This window comes from Microtus oregoni, unplaced genomic scaffold (assembly GCF_018167655.1).
Source record: "Microtus oregoni isolate MIOR12 unplaced genomic scaffold, Mior012 000055F_ref0000237, whole genome shotgun sequence".
NCBI classification, from domain to species: Eukaryota; Metazoa; Chordata; class Mammalia; order Rodentia; family Cricetidae; genus Microtus; species Microtus oregoni.
The window spans coordinates 12,610,007-12,623,748 of NW_024543831.1; the positions used below are offsets into that span (position 1 = coordinate 12,610,007).

Below are 13,742 nucleotides of genomic sequence, written 5' to 3' on the forward strand. Positions count from 1 at the left end.
TTAATTAATCTTTGCAAAAAGTCCATAAAGGGTTCTCTCTGTCCCTGCCTAATTCTGGTATATGATTCAACCCTTTTTTCTGGATCTTGTATCCTATTCCAAGCATTTAAAGCTGCTTGGTGTCATAGACACAGTACTTCATCGTCATAAAGAGCTTGGACCTGTGGATCAGCATATTCTCCTGCACCAAGAATTTGATCTTGGGAAACCTTGACACCTTTTGCTCTTCCTTGCTGTTCCATATGTTTGGATTCTTCTCTGAAATAAATTCCAAACATCAAGGAAGGTCCATTATCTAAAACTGCAGACACTAACTGATGGAAATCATGGGGGCTAGCTCTAGCATTAGAAGTCCAAGTCCTTATCATTTCCTTTACATATGCAGAGTGCAAGCCAAAATTAACAATAGCTTGCTTAATTTCTTTTAGGTCATTCATTGCTATTGGCGTCCATCTAGCTTCTCTGACTCCCTTTGAGCCTTTAGAAGTTGACGCTTTGTCAGAATTAAGTATAGGGTATTCCGCTAAAACCTTGGGTATGCCAGTTCTAGTAGCTGGTGTTGGCATTGTATCCTGTCCTTGTGCCTTATTACTCTGTTCACCAGCTCCAATCATTTCTTCAATCATTTCAAGTCTTTTTATTATTGTCTTTATTATTGTCTCTTTTGAATCCTGAATCTCCTGACCTGCATGAGTTTCTAGTAAAGATTGTATGGTTCTTAGGAGTGCCATATTCTTCCTAAATGATAGAATATGCAAAAGAATACTGAAACCTAGTAACCAGTAAATTAAGTTATCCCCATAGTCATATAAACCTTGCATGATATAACCCATTGTATAGGAGGAGTGGGAGGACCTCCCGTAACAGACAGGCATGGCAATAGAGCAGTAGTATACAGCTTACATATTGAGACAACAAAAAAAGACAAAGAAAGCTAAATGAGAATGGTAGAGCCTTTTCCAATCTCAAAGCCCACCCCAGTAACACTCCTCCTTCAATGTCACACCTCCTAATCCTTCCCAAATAATTCCACAAATTGTGACCAAGCATTCAAATACATGAGCCTATGGGGCCATTCTCATTCAAACCACCACAAATTGTAGCATTAAACATACAAAATAAATGATACCATATTGATATTAAAAAAATGTAACAAATATGACACGGATGGATTTTTAAATTATATAGGGATGAAACACTACCTCAGTTAGGTAATCAAAGGTAATAACATCAGAGTTGGAAGTGATTTGAGAGGATAAGTGCTTCCCATAAGGCATCCTCAGCTCAGATTCCCCAGGGCCCACATAAAAAGTTGGGTTTTTAGCATGTGCCTATAAGCCTAGTGCTAAGCAGCTGGAGACCAGAGGATCCTTGGGTATTGTTGGCCAACAAGTTTAGCCAAACTAGTGACCTCCAGGTTTATTGGCAGAACTTTTTTGTTGTTATTCAAAAATAAGATTAAAAATCAATTGAAGAAATTTCTGATGCTGATCTCTTGCCTCCAAATGTACACGTGCACATATGCACTTAAACCCATGTGAAATACAAATAAGGAATAAATTAAGATGATATCATAAGCTTTTGATATGTTAATAATACTCCACTTGTGTTATCCTCCTCATAAAACATCATAACCCCAATCTAACCATAAGAAAAATATCAGACATGTCCTAAGAAACATCCCATAAAAATCTCAAACACTGGGATGTAAAGATGGCTAGGCAGTTAAGAGCACTGGCTGTTCTTCTAGAGGATCCAGGTGGAATTCCCAGAACCCACATGGCTGCACACAACCGTCTTAAACTCCAATTTCAGAGGATCTGAGGCAATCTCCTTGCCTCTGAGGGCAGTAGGCAGCACAGATACACATGTATGAAAAATACCCATATACATAAAATAAGATAATTTAAAACCCTAAATACTAACTCCCTGAAACTGTGGAATCATCAAACCCAAAGAAAGTCTAAGAAACCATCAAACCTCAAAGAACTAAAGATAACTAACAAATATTTGAAGAAATTATGGTAAATAATGGTCAAATGCTTCCAAAATTTATCTTTAAAAAGGCATTAATTGGCTGGGCGGTGGTGGCACACACCTTTCATTCCAGCACTTGGAGGCAATGGCAGTGATTTGAAGGCCAGCCTGGTTTAAAAAGCAACCTCCAGAACAGCCAGGATTGTCATAGAGAAACCCTGTCTTGAAAATTCAAAAAAGAAAAAAAAAACACATTAATACACAGAACATTAATATAAAGAGAAACAAAGGGATCTCTAGAAAAAATATTTTCAAAATTTCAAAAGACAAAGAGAATGACTGTTTTGTGAGCATGAAGAAACAATTTACCACACTTAGGAAAAATAGCATGATTAAAGGCAGAGGTCTCATTAGAAACAAAAGAAAAGAACAAGTCAAAATTTTGAAAGAAAAACTATTATTCAAATGAAATAAAATTAAAATATTCCCAGATGAATGAGTAACCAGAAGTTCACTAAACACAAAATCCTTTGCAAAAAAATGCTACAGTGAGTCTTATCAACTAAAAAAAAATCACACCTGGATAAAAAGAAATGACACATATCAGAATGATTAATAAATGCTTAAAGAAATACAAAGGAATGCAAAAATGCTTTTGTGTTTAATTTTGTGGTTTCTTTAAAAAATATAGGACAGCATAAGAAATAACTGTAACTCTATATTCTTCTGTTCATAACACACACAGATGCAAGATGTGCAACAATAAGGCATGAGAGGCAGAACAAAGTTGCTGCATTTACCATAGCTAATTTCGTCATAAACTTAAGTATATTGTAATAAGCCAAAAAGACTTCTCTACTTCAGCCAGTAAACAATAAGACAAAAATTAAAATAATGCACCTTTAAGACTCAATAAGGAACTGTGACAGAGGAACTGCCTCTATTAGATAGGTCTACAGTCATGTCTGAGGGGTATTTTGAGTATGGATTGAGGAGGAAGGGCCCATATCACCATGAGCAGTGTCAACCCAGGACTGGATGTCAGACCAGAAGTTAGCTAGTAAGCAGCATTCCCACAGGGTTTCTGCTTCAGTGCTTGTCTTGGTTTCTATTGATGATGGACTATAGCCTGCAAGTCAGATAAAGCTTTTCTTTCCCAGGTTGCTTTCTAGTGTTTTATCACAGTAACAGAAAGAAAACTGGGAAAGGAGTTACAAATCATTTACCAGAAAGTTTTAGTTTAACAAAGAACAAAGCAGTAAAACTGAGAAAGACTTGAGACACAGAGATGACAAATCTAAAACTGTGGCAAATAAACCCAATCATATTAGGAACAAACATTTGAATCAGAAGGCAGAAATAAATAAGCATATTTCAGAAAATTAAAATACATGTTCAAGAAACGAAACCACAATACATGAAAGTACAAGGACAGAAGACAAACTAAAAGGTAACTATGGTCATATTTATAACAGAAAAAAACTGGCTTTTGTAGCAGTAAGATAGAGTGAGAAAAGAATGTATGCACTTGAGAATCAAAACACATGAAGATACTATTTTGCTACTCCACTTGAGACTGGGCAGACTGAGCATAAACCTAGTAAATAAAATACACGGAAGACTAGAGGGCTCTATCCCCTACTCAGTTGATAAATAGAAAACACTCTACCCAATACCATCTCCATTCTTCTGTATATATAGTCCATATCTAAGGCTATAAACAAGGTCTCTACAAATACAGAAGCACTGAAAATAGGAAAAGTATATTTCTCAAATGACAAAAAACTTCATTAGAAACCAGTAACAGAAAGCAATGTGGCAAACAAGGCTAAATATACAGATCTAAAGAATGTCAAAGGGAAAAAAAATGTCAAAGGGATCTAAATAACCTAGGAATAAAAAATAAATTCTTCAACAGACCCACCCTTTATGATGCAAATACCTTTTCATTGAAGCTAAATAGAGTCAAATTACCTTTTCTTGGGCAATTAAAAAAAAAAGAACTTCAAATAACTTTCTCAGGCAATACAAAGTTTTAAAAGTTCTTCATTTTGAATGTAATATCAAGTATCATGGGAATTTAGCACATTTTTAAACTTCTGGTATTTCTAGAACATATGTAAGAAATTGCTGATGTGAAGATCTAATTTTTCTCAGTGGCAAACTGTTCATCAAAACCAAGATAGCAAAGTAGGTACCTAGCTCTTTCTCGGGCTGCATCTTCACGGGCTTTTTCCTTCTCTTGCCTCTGTTGTTCAATTCGGGCTTCTTGCTCTTTTCTCTTCATCAACAATTCCTCTACACGGGCCTGCCGTTCTGCCTCTAGGGCTCTCTTGCGTTCCTGATGTTAAAAACTAAAGTTACTATAATTATGTGAAATTAAAACAATCAAAGGCGATGTAACTTTAACACAAACATATATTCTAGATTATTCCTGGATTGTCACTATGTACATGGTTTCTAAGAATTTAAGAAAAAATTAAATAGCAATGACATGGTTTTCAGATGTTATCAGTGTTACACATAATGATAACATGATCTGGTATGAATTAAATCCTAAGAACTATATATAAATATATATACAAATTATACACAATATTATGGCACAGCTAGAAAACAGATTTAATCAAGTTTAAATATTCATGATCCATAAAAATATGCCAACTGTATTCCTACAAACTAACAAGTAATACTTTGAAAATACAATTAGGTGAAAATTTTTTTGCAATAGAATGATAGCTAATCTTGGTAGTCAACTTGACTAAATCTGGATTAACTAAAACCCAACAAAGCAGCTGGCAAAACAGTAAAGGATTTTTCTTGATTGAATTATTTGAAGTGGAAAACCTACCCCAAGCCCAGACCACCCTACATCTGGGCCACACCTCCTGGAGGCAGCCCACATAAACGGACATGGAAGAAGAAAGATTCATTTTTTTCCTGCTTGTCCTCACTCTCACTGGCAAGATCATCTATCCTGTTCCTGAGCCATTCCTTTGCTGGCGCTGGAACCTATTTCCTCAGGATTCCAATATGGACTGGAAATAGACAGCTGTCTAGGACATCCCTGAGACGCTAGCGCCGACAGGGACTGAACAACTGCCGGATCCTTGGCTTTTCTGTCAGAAGACAGCTATTGTTGCACTATCCAGAATGTGGCCTGTAAGCCACTCTAATATACAAACACACACACACACACACACACACACACACACACACACGCAAGCATACATACACATATGCACACGCAAGCATACACATGCATGCACACATAAAAATTTCATTCTGTTAGTTCTTTCCTTTGAGAAACCTAATACAAATAACATCAAGAAAATCTTTCTTAAAAATAAGTAATAAATGTAATAAAAATCCATGATATGCATCAAAAACTATAAAATAGTTCTAAAGTAAACTATATAAGCACAGATGAATGAAAAGACATTTTCAATCCATAGTTTATGATATGGTTATCAATTACAAAGATACAGTTCAGGCAAAAGAACTTGTCTAGCACATGTGAGGGAGGCCCTGGGCTCAACCACCAGTACTGAAGGCAAAAAAATGAAGTTTCTTTTTTGTGAAAACCTAATAAAGAAATCATCTGAACAGAGAACCTTCCTTGACACTGTCATCCCACAAGCAAAGCAATTATTCCCTCTCTCATGGTACTTTTATACCTGTTACATTTTTACACATTAAACTGGGATTTTATGATTTGACACAAGGTAAATAATTATTAATTGTTAATAATATCAATAATTGTCCTTGTCCTGGTGAGTTGAGATTTGTTATGCACATCTGCTCCTTATTAGAAAAGAATATGTATTCTCATGACTTCAAACCAGCCCAAAAGCCAATTTGTAGTACTCAAAGTGATCACAGCTGAAGGTATTTAGAATAGTCTCCATTTATGTAAATACTGCAATTTTTTTTCCTGTAGCAAAATTCTCCACAGATAAGGTATTTTCCCAAGAAGGAACTAAGATAGATTCTTCACAAGACAACTCATTCCCTATGATGCTTCCTCCATCATGGATATGGGAGCTGCAGAAATTCAACACTAATCAAGATTATCTGATGATACTGGTTAATAAATGATATGTTCCTCTGGTCCTAAGGACAAGGACTGCCCAAATCTTTATTAACTATTTCAATAATATTCTTTTTGGATCAGAAGAAGGAAATAATTACAGAACAACAGATGAGAGTGTCCCAGAGTAGCTCAGTGTACATCGGCTGACCATCGAGGACACTGATGTCCTCTCCATTCACTGCAGTGCTGCAGTGTGTCATGCACCCCTGGGAACGGAGACTAGGTTTTATCTACAGCCCCTGACTCAGAGCCTGAGATATGAAAAGTGCTTAGTAAAGGTTTAGCAGAATCCTACCTGCACAGCCTCATCACGAGCTTGCTTTTCTTCTTGTCTTCTCTGACGTTCTTCCTGTAATTCATTAAGCCTCTGCTCATATTCCTTCAATTTTGATAAAACATCATGGCGTTTGTTCTGAGCTTCAAGGGTGTTTATGAAGGCAATCTCATTTACCTTCAATGAGAATGAAGAAGGAGTTAGAATCAAATTAATTCTTAAAAGAGAAAGAAAAGTATGTGTATGCCGCAGCTGCCCACAAACCATCCGGGGCTGGAGTCACAGGCACCTCAGCTACATGATGGAGTGCTATGAACCAAATGCAGGTACTCTGGAAGAGCAGTATACACTCTTAACTACTGATCCATCTCTCCAGCCCCTTGATTTAATTCTTATAAAAAAAAGAAATTTAGCAATGATTTTACATAATATTATTTAAATCAGCAGTAAGTCATGGGAAAAGTAACTGATAAGTTTTTCCTGCCAGTATTTACCTCAAAGTAAACTAATGCATCAAGACTGAGATATAACACATGGGAAGGGCATGCAAGGATTTTAACACTGTAATAAATAATAAGAAACTCAAGCAAACAGACAACTCTGTATATCTGGTAGGAAACCTTAGTTCAAAGGAAGGAACTATTTCACACTTCAAGAGACGTATAGGGATAGTGTGGGCTGCATTCCAGGTATTAGGAAAGGTTTGGTCATCAAGAGACATAACAACAACAACAACAACAAAATTACAGGTATATGAGACACTTCTCTGGAACTGCTTTCTTTACAACTCCGGAACCTGGACAATAAAATGCTCTTCAGAACAGCAGCTGAATGTGTTTGAGATGGTATGTCTCAGGAAGATTCTAGGTATTACACAAAGAGACAGATTGCGTGGCAATGACATTAAGAAACACTTCTATAGACAGAAAGAAGTAAACTACAGGATACGGCAAATAGAAGACCTGGGTATTAATCCACACACCTATGAACACCTGATTTTTGACAAAGAAACTAAAAATATACAATGGAAAAAGAAAACATTGTCAACAAATGGTGCTGGCATAACTGAATGTCAGATGTAGAAGAATGCAAATAGATCCATATCAACCTACATACACAAAACTCAAGTCCAAATGGATTAAAGACCTCAATATAAATCCGACCACACTGAACCTGATAGAAGAGAAAGTGGGAAGTAGCCTTCAATGCATAGGCACTGAGAGCAGCAATGAATAAATGGGACCTCCTGAAACTGAGAAGCTTTTGTAAAGCAAAGGACATAGTCAATAAGACAATAAGGCAGCCTACTGAATGGGAAAAGATCTTCACCAATCCCACAAGAGACAGAGAACTGATCTCCAAAATATATAAAGAACTAAAGAAACTAGACATCAAAATTCAAAATAACCCAATTAAAAAAAATGGGATACAGAACTAAACAGAGATTTCTCAACAGAAGAATCTCAAATGGCGAAAAGACACTTAAGAAAATGCTCAACATCCAGCTATTACAAATAATGCTGCTATAAACATAGTTGAACAAATGCTTTTATAATATGATAGTGCATATCTTGGGTATATTCCCAAGAGTGGTATTGCTGGATCCTGGGGTAGGCTGTGAGAAACCGCCACACTGATTTCCAAAGTGGTTGCACAAGTTTGCATTCCCACTAGCAATGGATGAGTGGTCCCCTTACATCACATCCTCTCCATCAAAGGCTATCATTGAAGTTTTTGATTTTAGCCATTCTGACAGGTGTAAGATGGAATCTCACAGTTGTTTTGATTTGCATTTCCCTGATAGCTAAGGAGGTTGAGCAGGACCTTAAAGTGTCTTTTGGCCATTTGAACTTCTTCTGTTAAGAATTCTCTGTTCAGTTCAATGCCCCATTTTTTAATTGGGTTAATTAGGATTTAGTCATCAGAAAAATGTAAATCAAACTGGCTTTGTGATGCCATCTTACACCAGTTAGAATGACTAAGATCAAAAACACCAATGATAGCTTATGCTGGAGAGGTGGTAGAGTAAGGGGAACACTCATCCATTAATGTGGGAATAATTGCTGTGGGAATACAAACTTGTACAACCACGCTGGAAATCACTATGGCAGTTTCTCAGACAACTGGGAAATCAACCTACCTCAGGACCCAGCAATACCACTCTTGGGCATATACCCAAAGGATATTCAATCATACTACAAGGACATTTGTTCAACTATGTTCATAGCGGCATTATTTATAGTAGCAAGAACCTGGAAATAACCTAAATGCCCCTCAACCGAAGAATGGATAAAGGAAATGTGGTACATTTACACAAAGGAGTACTACTCAGTGGTTAAAAAAATGACATCTTGAAATTTGCATGCAAATGGATGGACCTAGAAAACACCAACCTGAGTGAGGTAACCCAGACCCAAAAATATGAACATGGTATGTACTCATTCATAAGTGAATACTAGTTGTAAAGCAAAGAATAACGAGCCTATAGTCTATGATCCTAGAGAAGCAAAGTAACAAGGTGAACCATAAGAAAAACACACATAGATCCACCTAGAAAGTCGAAATAGACAAGATCTTCTGGCAAATCGGAAACATGGGGGTAGAGGAGAGAGGATGATGGAAGGGAAAGAGGAGAAGCGTAGGGGAGGAGAAAGGAGAACTTGGAACAGGGTAGTCGAGATGGAGGGACAGAGATGAGAGCAAGAAAAGAGATATTTTGATTGAAGGAACCATTATGGCTCTAGAGAAATTCCCAGGAATCCACATGGATGACCCCAGCTAAGACCCTAAGCAATAGTGAAGAGGGTACCTGAATTGGTCTTGCCTTGTAGTCAGGTTTGATGAATATCTTAAATGTTACCATAGAACCTACATCCAGCATATGATGAAAACAGAAACAGAGACCCGCATTGGAGCACTGGACTGAGCTCCCCAAGTCCAGTTGAAGAGTGGAAGGAGTGAGAATATGAGCAAAGAGGTCAAGACCATGATGGGGACACCCACTGAAACAGTTTACCTGAGCTAATCGGAGCTCACCAACTCCAACCAGACAGGGAAGGAACCAGCATAGGACCAAACTAGACCCTCTGAATGTGCGTAACAGTTGTAGGGCTGGGGCAGACTGAGGGGCCACTGGCAGTGGCACCAGGATTTATCCCTACTGCTTGTACTGGCTTTTTGGGGACCCATTCTCTTTGGATGGATATCTTGCTCAACCTAGATATAGTAGGAAGGGCCTTGGACCTTCCCCAAAGCAATGTGCCTTACCTAATCTGAGGAGTGCATGAGGGGTGGGGTGGTATGTGGAAGGAATGGAAGGAGGGAAGGAAGGAATGGGAACTGGGATTGATATGTATAATGAAAAAAGATAGTTTGTTTTCTTTTTTAAAATAAGATTTTTTTAAAAAAAAAAACTAGTTTAGGAACCTGTCATTTAAAGTATTTTTAAAACGGGAAACAATGTAGTATTTTAGAGACTAATTTACAAAATTTTGTTTAATATGAATTTGTACTGATATAAAAAACAGACTACATAAAATTAGGTCTGGTCATAGTATTCTGATACTTTTATTTTTATTTTTTTATTTTTTTAGTTGTTGAAAAAAATTTCTGCCTCCTCCCCATTTCCCATTTCCCTCCCCCTCCTCCTACACCTCCCTCCTCCTCCCACTCCATTCCCCCCCTCCCTCTAGAGACTGAAGAGCAGTCCAGATTCCCTGCCCTGTGGGAAGTCCAAGGTCCTCCCACTTCTATCCCGGTCCAGGAAGGTGAGCATCCAAACAGGCTAGGCTCCCACAAAGCCAGTTCATGCAGTAGGATCAAAACCCAGTGCCATTGTCCTTAGCTTCTCATCAGCCTTCATTGTACGCCATGTTCAGAGAGTCCGGTTTCATCCCATGCTTATTCAGTCCCAGTCCAGCTGGCCTTGGTGAGCTCCCAATAGATCAGTTCCACTGTCACAGTGGGTGGGTGCACCCCTCACGGTGATACTTTTATTTTTAAATTGGGTGTAAGAAGTAATACATTTCATCATATCCATGAGTAATGGAATTTTCCTACTCATATATCATTACATGTTGTTCCAATTGGTCCTCTCCCCCAGATCTGTGCCCAGTCTTCCCTGCTGCCTGGTTGTCTCCTTCATTCACAGATGGTCTCCCCATCTACCTTCCTCCCTTAATATGTTCCTCTCTCATAATCTCCTTCACAGCTTCATAAATTATTCATACACACAATTTTAAGTCAAGGTTCTATATATAAAAATTTAGTTTTTCTAAGACAGGCTTATTTTGCTTAGTTTAATGGTTTCCAGTTCTATTCATTTTCTATAAATGTTATGATTTCATCTTTCTTTAAAATTGAATAAAATTCTATTGCAAATATGCACCAAATTTTATTTGTTTGTTCATTTACTAATGGACAATTAAGCTGGACCCATTTCCTAGCTTTTGTGAAAATGCAGCCATAAACAAGGATGTGCAGTTATGTCTCTGTGTGGTAATGTCAGAGTATTTCAGTAACATACCCAGATGTGGTATAGCTAGATTATATGGCAGTTGTATTTTTAGCTTTTTTGGCTGCATCAATTTATCTTTCAACAATACCATCTGAGGGTACATATTTCCCCACAACCTCACTTATATTTAACCATCTCTTCTGTAACTTCTAGTTTCTGGAATCAAAGGCTACTCTTGATTTCACTGAGCTAGATCATCATATCACCTGGTTAGTGTTGAAAAAGGTTTATTGGTTTTGCTTTCTCTAAGAACCATCTCTATCATTAATTCCAAGTATTACTCTTTTCATCTCCACTTCATTAATTTCTGCTCTGGTCTTTTTAACTTCTTGGCATTTACAGCTTTTAGATTTGAACTGGTCTTGCTTTCCTAAGATCTTGAGGTTTAATATTAGTATATGAGAACTTTTGGAGGTTTTTGTTAATGTGAACACGCTTAGCTAGATACTTTCATCTTAGAACTGATTTTGATACATTTTTAAGGTTCTAGAAAGCTACACTTTCATTTTTTTAATTGAACTTTAATTTCCTCCATGACTTCTTCAATGACTACTAATCAAGACTGTGCTATTCCATGTCCTTGTATCTACATAGTTCCTATAGGGGATTGTTTTATGGCTTTTGGTAATGGTTGATTTGTTTTCCTTCCCTATTGATTTCTACTTTGGTTGCACTAGGATCTATGATAGAATGAGAAACTACTCAATCGTTTTGTATTCGGGAAGACTTTATTAGGATGACATATAAGAATATGATCTATTTTAGAGAGAGTTGCATGTCTCAGTATCTGTTGGATGGAATATTTTATAAACTGAAACGTTCAGTCCATTTGATCTGTGGTGAACTTTTAACTCTGAGGATGGATCCTTATCGACAGATTAGCATGTGATATTGGAATCACCTATCACTATCATTTTAGAAACTGTTTGATTTTTTTATGTTCATCAGTGATTTTTTTATGAAATTAAGTTCGACTTCATATGCACATAAAATTTTAATTGTTATAATTACATATAATCATATAACCATCTTTTGATTAGTTAGTCCATTTATTAATAGGTAGTGGATGCTGTTACCCTTCTAACTTTTAGTCTGAAGTTTAACTTTATTTTATAGCAGAACAACTACACTGTCTTGTTTCCAGCTACCATTCACTATGGGTGGCTTTACTGATGTAGAAAGTCCTTCTGTACATGTGTTGCTTTTATTGGTTAATGAATAAAGCTGTTTGAGCCAATGGCTTAGCAGAGGAAAGCCAGGCAGGAAAACCCTAACAGAGATATAGGGAGAGAGTAGGAGGAGTCAGAGAGATGCCATGTAGCTGCCATAGGAGAAGGATGCTGGAACCTTACCAGTAGGCCATATTCGTGTGGTGATATGGGTTAATTAATAGAAATGGGTTAATTTAAGATGCAAGAGCTAGCCAAAAATATGCTTGAGCCTTCTGTCAAACAATGTTCTAATTAATATAGTTTCTGTGTGATTATTTAGGTCTGGGCAATCAGGAAACAAGCAGCCTCTGCTTACACTTCACCTGTGACTCTGTTTCTTGAAGACAAAATAGGTAGTTGTAGTTTTTTAATTTTCTGTAGATACTGTGTATAGGTTTGTTTATTTTTCCCTTACAAAATTTTGATTTTATATAGTCAGCCTTCCCTTCCTCCCTAATATTTTTTTCCTGCTTGATTAATAGTGGTATCTTCCACTGTGTTTTTAAATTTGACTTAGTTTTAATTTCTAACATTTCTAATTGTGTTTCTTTGAAAATCTCATTTTTTTTCCAAATTTTTTTTTTTGATTTTTCGAGACAGGGTTTCTCCGTAGCTTTTGGTTCCTGTCCTGGAACTAGCTCTTGTAGAACAGGCTGGCCTCGAACTCCCAGAGATCCGCCTGCCTCTGCCTCCCGAGTGCTGGGATTAAAGGCGTGCGCCACCACCGCCCGGCTTTTTTCCAAATTTTTATTTGCCTATTGCTGACTTTTCCATCCTATTCCTGATTTTTTTTTCCTGTGCTGTTGACTTTCTTCTCAAGGTTCTGGATGAACTCCATCTCCATGTCTGCATGCTCTTTTGGGTCACTGGTCATTTTCATCAGCTTTTAAATGGTCACCTACTTCACCAACTCTGATATAACAAGGAGTTATAATGGTGGGATGGGGGTGATGGTGGAAAATACAAAATAATCCCACACTAGTTCATAATTATGTATAATAAAGGGTTATTTATTTAGGACAGATTACTGTCCTAGATCACAGTCCTCTGCACGAATGGGGAACAGGAACAGAGTCTAGCAGCCAGAAGAAAGAGCTGGAAGCAAGTGACCTCTACATTTACAGTATAAGAGACCACACCCAAGTGGGCTCAGTCTAGGACTCAATGGAGAGTGTGAGACTGAATAGTCACAGTTAGGATTCACCACAGGGACACTGGCTGAAACAATCACAGCTGCTGTGCCACTGAATAAAAGAACAAGTGCAGAGAAATGAATTCATGAGAGAAGCAATGTCCTGGTCATACTAGTTAAATTCTGTCAGCCATTTTGATTAACACAATTTACCAATTAATATAAGTGCCGAAATATCTTATCAAGTTCATAGTTATAGTTCTTTTATTTCCTAAAAGTCTAAACAAGACAAGAATATTCCTTCTTTTTCAAGAAATTTTTGCAGATCCTAGTGAGAAATGTACAGAGATTGTTTTTTGATGTTGCTTAATTTTTTTCATAAATGTATCCAAAGGCATAATCCAACTTAATACTTTTATTTTCTTCACTCTGCTATGTAATCTAAAGAGTAACCTTTCCATGAATTTCAATATCGTATAAAGTTTTAAAGTCATATGTATAGTTGGTTCATTAACGTTAAATGTTTTAACACATGAGAA

General features: G+C 37.1%; 1 protein-coding gene across 1 annotated transcript in view; it reads right to left on the reverse strand.

Moving 5' to 3' along the window:
- The window catches only part of Scaper (S-phase cyclin A associated protein in the ER), a 343,723-nt gene that overhangs the window by 236,071 nt on the left and 93,910 nt on the right, over window positions 1-13,742 (reverse strand). The window contains exons 16-17 of the mRNA XM_041638504.1: window positions 6,366-6,521; window positions 4,176-4,318 (exon numbers count right to left, since the gene is read on the reverse strand). Coding sequence (XP_041494438.1) covers window positions 4,176-4,318; window positions 6,366-6,521 — 299 coding nt within the window. The remainder of the gene's footprint in view (window positions 1-4,175; window positions 4,319-6,365; window positions 6,522-13,742) is intronic.